The sequence below is a fragment of the Balaenoptera acutorostrata genome, chromosome 19 (assembly GCF_949987535.1).
Source record: "Balaenoptera acutorostrata chromosome 19, mBalAcu1.1, whole genome shotgun sequence".
Classification (NCBI taxonomy): domain Eukaryota; kingdom Metazoa; phylum Chordata; class Mammalia; order Artiodactyla; family Balaenopteridae; genus Balaenoptera; species Balaenoptera acutorostrata.
Window position 1 is genome coordinate 64,166,079 of NC_080082.1, and position 7,444 is coordinate 64,173,522.

Below are 7,444 nucleotides of genomic sequence, written 5' to 3' on the forward strand. Positions count from 1 at the left end.
CCATTCTCCCTATCCCGCCCCTCTAGGTGGTCACAAAGCACCGAGCTGATCTCTCTGTGCTATGCGGCTGCGTCCCACTAGCTCTCTATTTTACGTTGTGTTCTGTTTTTAAGACTGAAAGTCCCATGCGCATGGGATCCCCTCAAGACGGAGGTGGTCGCCCTAGCTGCCCAGGAGATGGTAGGCAAGGTCCCCGACAGGACCGTGACTCTACCAAGGGAGAGATGGGCGCACTTACCCAGAGGCAGGAAGGGGATCCGGGTAGAGGCTGCTCGCTTTGGTGATGATCAGGGTGACAGTCAGCTCTAACTCCTGCAAACGTCCACAGAACCTAAGGCAAAAGGCAGACACTTGCACGTCTTTACTTCTGCTGATGACCAAAGTAGCTTTACGACAGTTGTTTAGGATCTGACTCACAAATACCTCCTCCCGGATTTCATGCAGACAGTTGAATAGCTGTGGGACCCCGTAGTGCGGGGTTGGTGGGTCACATTCAGGGCGCTGGGCTGCAACTTTCAGCAATTTCTTCTTGTTGCCCAAGGACACCTTGGCTCTGAACACCTGCTCCATGGCTAGAGCGCACGTGTCGTTTAAAAGGCCAAATAAAAAAAGCGCCATCTGGGCGAGATGGTTTCTCTTTCTTCCGGGATATGCTATCAGGTGTAGGACGTGGAACCGGTCCAACACATGGAAATTTCTGAGTCTTCGTGGGAAGCAGAGAACATACAACAAGGCGGCCAAAAATTCTTGGAGGCTCAAGTGGGCAAAGGCGTAAAGGTCTTCGTCGCCCACCACCCTTCGAAAAATATTCACGCTGAGAAAAGTCTCAACGTCTGTTTCATCCAGTCTGGCCAGGCTGAGGTCTCTCTTATTAAACACCCATCTCCTTTCCCACGTGCCCTCTGCGGCCAAGGAGCACAGACCTTTCAATTGTTCTTGGTGAGTCTTATTGAAAAGATTTCTAACCCTGGTTGGAAACAAGCTGGAAAGAAAGTAGACGAATACAGCTGTGGCGTTTGGAAATGTGTGCAGGAGATCTGCTCCTCTCTCCATCTGCTGTTTCAGACAAGAACATACCATCCAGCAGATGACAGGCACCTGGCACATGGAGAAGAGAATCGTGTTTCCCATGACAAAACTCAAGGCTTCATCAGCTTCGCTCTTGTTTCTGAAGTACGTCCTGAAATACCTGGATCTCTCAGGCACACTAAACCCTGTAAGGGTTATCAGAGACGGGCATTTCAGAAAGGGATTCAAGTTCTTCCAAGAGGTGAACCTCAGGAAGATGATTAGCGTGGCCCCGGGAAGCATTCTTTTGCTCAGCAAACTGGTCAGGAGGACAGACCAGGGCACCTTCTGGCTCCAGTCTTCACTCAGGTCCTCTGGTCTATCTATGAGGGTTGAGGTTAGTTCCTCGAAGCCATCAAAGAGGAGCAGAAGCTGGTCTGCTTTGGATATGATCTTGGACGCCAGAGCCCGAGACCCGGACAACTTGCGTGCAATGAGCTCAGCGAAGCTCTGCTCGTTCAACTGGCCCATCTCCTGGCAATGGAAGTAGAAAGCGTTCCAGAGCTTGTGGGCGTAGAACTTGTTTTCTGCCCATTCTAACATCACTTTTTTTGGCCAGACTTGTTTTTCCAACCCCGGCGACCCCCTGAAGAACCACAGTCTTGGGCTGTCTTCCTTGAGGTTTTCTGGGAAGAAGTAGACAGGGTAAGAATGTCTCTTCTCTGTGTAGGTCTTGGTAAAAGAAGTCCATGTGGTTCCCAGGCCAAGCGGTCCTGTTCCATAGGGTCGAATATTCATTCATCAAGTGTAGTCTGTACTCCCATAATTTATCTGGATGAATGAGATGGGAGAGATACGGGGTACAACGTCAGTTGTTTGTGAGAACTAACCGAACAATCAGGAAACGAGCCTTGATGTCTACATCCAGCTCCAGGACACAGTGCATCAATCGCGCACGTTTCCAGAGAGCAGTGCATCAATTAAGAAGCTGCAAGGGACAGAACAGACAACTTGAAGTGGCTTAGACAAAGCAAGAACTGCTCGTTACATAAGAAGCGGGGGTCGGTTATAAAGCTCTGGAAATTGGTTCAGTGACCCCATAGCTTCTATTGGCACCGCAGTTCTTTGGTCCTTTCTTCCTATTTCTTAACTCTCAGAAGATGGCTGGGGTAGCTTTATCTGTTATTTGTATTTTTTTAATTAAAAAAACATTTCCTTTTAATTTTATTTTGGCTGTGCCGCGTGGCTTGTGGGATCTCAGTTTCCCCGACCAGGGATGGAACCTGGGCCCTCGGCAGTGAAAGCGCTGAGTCTTAATCACTGGACCCCCAGGGAATTCCCTAGAATCCTACTTTGATGGTCCAGGATAATGGAGTGGGGGAAGGAGGGATGGATTAAGACAGCTGCTGTGTTTGCCTACCTACTGACCATTCCTAGCCTGGCAACAGCACCCTAAATTTTTTGGAGAACCGCCCCCTTCCCACTCTCCGGCCGTTACTTTGGTCGGTGGCTGGACCTAACCATCAAGCTGCCTCATAAGCACATGAACCAGCGGCCACCCACCAGAGCATTTCACCGCGTCATTCATCGAGGAGCTCGTGGTCTCGGTTCATTCAAGGGAGTGAGCTCCAGGACTTGTGCTGGAAAAATGAGAAATAAGCATTCTTTTTTCCTGCTGGTGTTGCTAAGGGCAGCTGGTGGCAGAAACGGCCAGTGTGCAGAGGAGGGACCACTCAAGACTGAATCCAGTGGAAGGAGGGAGAGAAGTGATGTCTCCAGGAGGTAGCCTGAGCCCCTGCATCCAGCTGGGTCGGTGGCTGGACTTCCTGCTCAGGTGAGTGCCCAGCTGCTCTTTTTTCTGAAGTTCTGATTCACAGAAGGGGCACTAGACATACTCATTTACAACCTTCCTTGCCTTGGGGACGGGGCTTCTCATCCCCACCCATAGCCTGTTTCCCACCAGAACCTGCACAGGGCCAGCACATACCAGACTCATCTTCCTCCAGGTTCATTTGTGTTTCTCTTGGGTTCAAGGCCTCTGGTTCCAAGTTAGGTAAAATGTCTGGAACAGACAAACAAAGAGCCCCTCACTGGAATGATAAGGTGGACAGAACAGGGAGAGCAACACGGAGGTAACGGGACCTTTTAGGATAGCGGCGGCCATGTCATTCACGAGTCTCATTCTCTCACCACCTTAGTTCAGGGAGAAGATTACCTAGACCTCCCATCGCGATGTTAGGAAGTGAGAAAATGGTGGTGTGTCAGAAGGTCCTTAGGAGGGTGTTTAATAACATATAAATGTACAGCCCAGCCAAACACTGCACTCACACACACACATATATGTAAAACACAGAAACACTTTAATATACACGTGTGCATTTAGGAAGCAACCTAAATGTCCATCGACAGATGAATGGGGAAAAAAGATGTAGTACATACATACAATGGAATAGTACTCAGCCATGAGAAAGAATGAAATAATGCCATTTGCAGCAACATGGATGGAATTAGAGATATGTGGAATCTAAAAAAATGATACAAATGAACTTATTTACAAAAACAGGAATAGACCCACACACATAGAAAACAAACTTATGGTTACCAAAGGGGAAAGGTATGGGGAGGGATAAATTGGGAGATTGGGATCAACGTATACACACTACTATATATGAAATAGATAACTACTAAGGACCTACTGTATAGCACAGGGAAGTCTACTCAGTACTCTGTAATGGCCTATATGGGAAAAGAATCTAAAAAAGAGTGGATATATGTATATGTATAACTGATTCACTTTGCTGTACTAACACCTGAAACTGAAACTAACACAACACTGTAAATCAACTATACTCCAATAAAAATTTTAAAAATAATAAAATAAACAACAATATCCTACTGTATAGCACAGGGAACTCAATATTTTGTAATAACCTATAATGGAAAGAATCTGAAAAAGAATATATATATTCATATATATATATATATACACGAATCACTGTGCTGTACATCTGAAACTAGCACAACACTGTAAATCAACTATATGTCAATGAAAAAGGGAGCCAATTTCCAAATTATAAAACAAAACCATAGTCGAAAGAAATAAAAAAATGCTTTAATATACATGTATGTATGTGCATATATGTGTATATATCTATGTATGTGCATATTTAGATATATAAGAAAATAAAGTGTAAATATAGTGTATCTGCATAGGAGTGGCTAGTGAAGCGTTTAGTTCTGTAGCACCCAAGCCCAACCCCATCTTGTATACCAGATTCTTACTCACCATTCAGCTCCATCTGTACCCGAAGACACAGTTCTGCCTGGTTCATCTTGGCGAAGATGTCGTGAGTCACCTCCCAAGCTAGGCGTTCAGGGAAGCACTCGATTAGGAGGTGAACCACCTCCTCCCACCGGGCTGTCTTCAGCTGGTCCCAGCTGATCTGGAGAGAGCCAGGTCTGGGGCTCTCTTCCACTAAAAGCTGCTTGAACCTCTGTGGATTCTCCTTGCTTAAGTAGACCATGTACAGCATGACTCCGTCTTTGAAAGGGAAGGTGGAGGAGGAAGAGGATGAGAAGGAAGAAGGGGAGTGAGAGGAGAAGGAAGGGGGGGAAGGAGAGGAGGAGGGGCAGGAGGAAGAGTCAGAACTCCAGTTCACATCGCTCATCGTTACTCAAGGCCGAGAGCCTTGGCGCCAGCGACAAGGAGGACCAGTTGGAGGAGAGAAGAGACGCGACCTGGGGAGACATGAAGTTACAAGAACGTGAAAACACCACCCCAGGGGACAGATTTATGTAATCCATATTGGATGGAGCATACCATGTGCTGGATATCCTCTTCCCCTCCCTTCCTCAAAGATTCTCTGGCCTGCGGAAAAACCTGGGAGCCCCTCCAGTATTGGGGCTCAGTGTTTAGACTCAAAACCATTTTGTAGTTTTTATTCTCTATGCCACTTATTAGCAAGGTGACTTTGGGAAAATTGCAGAGCCTCTTTGTGCCTCTTTTCTCATCTCTGATACTGGGATCTTATCATATGTGCTCTTGGGGTTGTGAGGATTCTCAAAGAGATACACCCACAAGTACATTTAAGACAGTGCCTGGTTCATCATAGCTAACAATGACTCAGGGCTTCCTTCTATACTGTGATTATTTTAAAGGCTCAATGGGAATTTATAAAAAGCACCTGGAATCAAAGGTTTATTCTCTTCTATGCATCTTCTTGCATCTTCTCTACCATATGTCTTTCTTTTGTCTTCTTCCATCATGTTTATTGTGTGTAAAAAGTGGAATGTGGAGGAGAAAAGAATGAAGTCACTAGGGGGAGTGGGGCTTTCGCCTTGGTCTACCTACTACTCGTATCCTATTGCTTTTCTGAGTTATCTTTTTTATGTATTATCATCTGTTAACTCTCGTCTCCATCACCCGAGAACTTCCTGGATACTTAAGTCACTATGTATTGGGCACTGACTCAAAGTTTTATCTCCTTCAATTGACTGCAGTGGTTTTGGAGAATTGCAAGCTCCCTGTGGATGACGACCACCTCTAGTAGCCACGCTACTTAACCTTCACCTCCACTCTTGATTCTGTTATTCTGATATTTGAGCAAAAAGAAAAAGTCTACATTAAGAAAAAAGAAAGGTCTCAAATAAACAACCTAACTCTTCACCTCAAGGAACTGGAAAAAGAAGAACAAACTGAGCCCAGCTGGACCTGGTGAACTCAAGTATCTGGTATAGTATCTGTAAGAAAGTGATGTGGAAAAATAGGAGATAGAAGAGAGAGGAAAACAACACCACCACTCACCGCTGAAGGGAATTAGGCTGCCTGTCTCCTTCCTGTCACAAACATCTCCCAAAGCAGAAAGAAAAAGCACTTGGTCTGCCCCACGTTCCACCTTAATAGGCTCTGGGGTTCTGGGCAACGTGCATCCCCCCTTCCCATTGGCTGGGGCTGGTGCGTTGTCATTCTTCTTCATGGCACGGATTTGAAAGCATTTAGCATCCTCGGTCAGAGGAATTGGGCTACAAGGCTTATTCTCACAGGTGCTTCCAATTTGTGAAGGATCTGCTCCCCTACCTCTGAGATTCAGAAGAACAAGCAACTTTAGAAAATTACAGGTTTGGAGTGTTCCCCAAACTCACAGAGGGCTAACACTGTTGTCAGCCCAAAGGTGCTGCATCCAACGGAAAACATCTACAGCAATTAATTGGATGATCTTGTTCACATGAGCATCTCCCCTATTTGGAATGTAATCTTACTAAGCAAAAGGGGGGGGTTTCAGTATCACCAGGACCTAATGTGGGTCCCAAAGCAATAGACCCTGTCAAAGGAGACTCAGAGACATAGCATGTAGGAAAATGACACACACACACACACACACACACAGACATATATATAAACACATATATTGGTAGTAGATTTCCATGGGGTCTTTTGGGTTTTCTGAAATGTAATCAAGTTATCTGCACATATAGTTTTACCATTCCTTTCCAGTTCTTATGCCTTTCTCTAATTGCTGATTTAAATTTAAAATTAGTTACAGTTGTCAACTGCCTGTATCCCCAGAGCCTATTAAGCTGGAAGGTGGGGCAAACCAAGTGCATTTTCTTTCTGTTTTGGGATGATGTTTGTGACAGGGGTGAGTTAAATTAGTTAAAATTGCTAATTTAATTGGCTACTCCTCCAACATGATGTTAATTAGTGGTGGCCATGAGATCATCTGTCTTGTTCCTGACTTCAGTGGAAAAGCCTCCGTGTTTATGATGGAACGGCTTCATGGGTGGTTTTCCTGGCATTGGGAGAAGAAGTGGTCCCTAGATGCGGTTGCCTCTGTGATTTTCAGGGCTCATAGACTCTTTTTTTAAAATTGTATTGAAGTATAGTTGATTTACAATGCTGTGTTAATTTCTGCTGTACGGCAAAGTGATTCAGTTATACATATATATGCTTTCTTTTTAATATTCTTTTCCATGATGGTTTATCCCAGGAAATTGAATATTGTTCCCTGTGCTATACAGTAGGAACTTGTTGTTTATCCATTCAATATATAATAGTCTGCATCTGCTAACCCCAAACACCCAATCCTTCCCTCCCCCACCTTCCTTCCCCCTTGGCAACCACTAGTCTGTTCTCTGTATCTGAGGCCTCATGCACTCTTGATTCCTTTCATCTTTCATTGTTCTACAAGACCCCTCAGATGGTAGGAGAGGTATTTACATCAGTGGCCTCTGGCTGAAGTGGAAGATTCCATTTACATCAAATGGTTTTCTGTTGTTGTTTTTGTTGTTGTTTTAGGTATATTCTGTCTTGATTGTGGCAGTGGTTTCCTGAGTGTGTGCATCTGTCAGAGCTCACTGAATTACATTTTATTTTATTTTATTATTTTTTTTAACATCTTTATTGGAGTATAATTGCTTTACAATGGTGTGTTAGTTT

At 44.9% G+C, this 7,444-nt stretch overlaps 1 protein-coding gene across 1 annotated transcript; it reads right to left on the minus strand.

Moving 5' to 3' along the window:
* Positions 1–234: 234 nt before the first annotated feature.
* On the minus strand, positions 235–4,676 carry LOC103014727 (NACHT, LRR and PYD domains-containing protein 8-like). Its single transcript, XM_057533748.1, is given in 4 exon segments — positions 235–1,620; positions 1,622–1,839; positions 2,996–3,070; positions 4,295–4,676. Coding segments are annotated over 4 exon segments (2,061 nt in total).
* Positions 4,677–7,444: the final 2,768 nt, after the last annotated feature.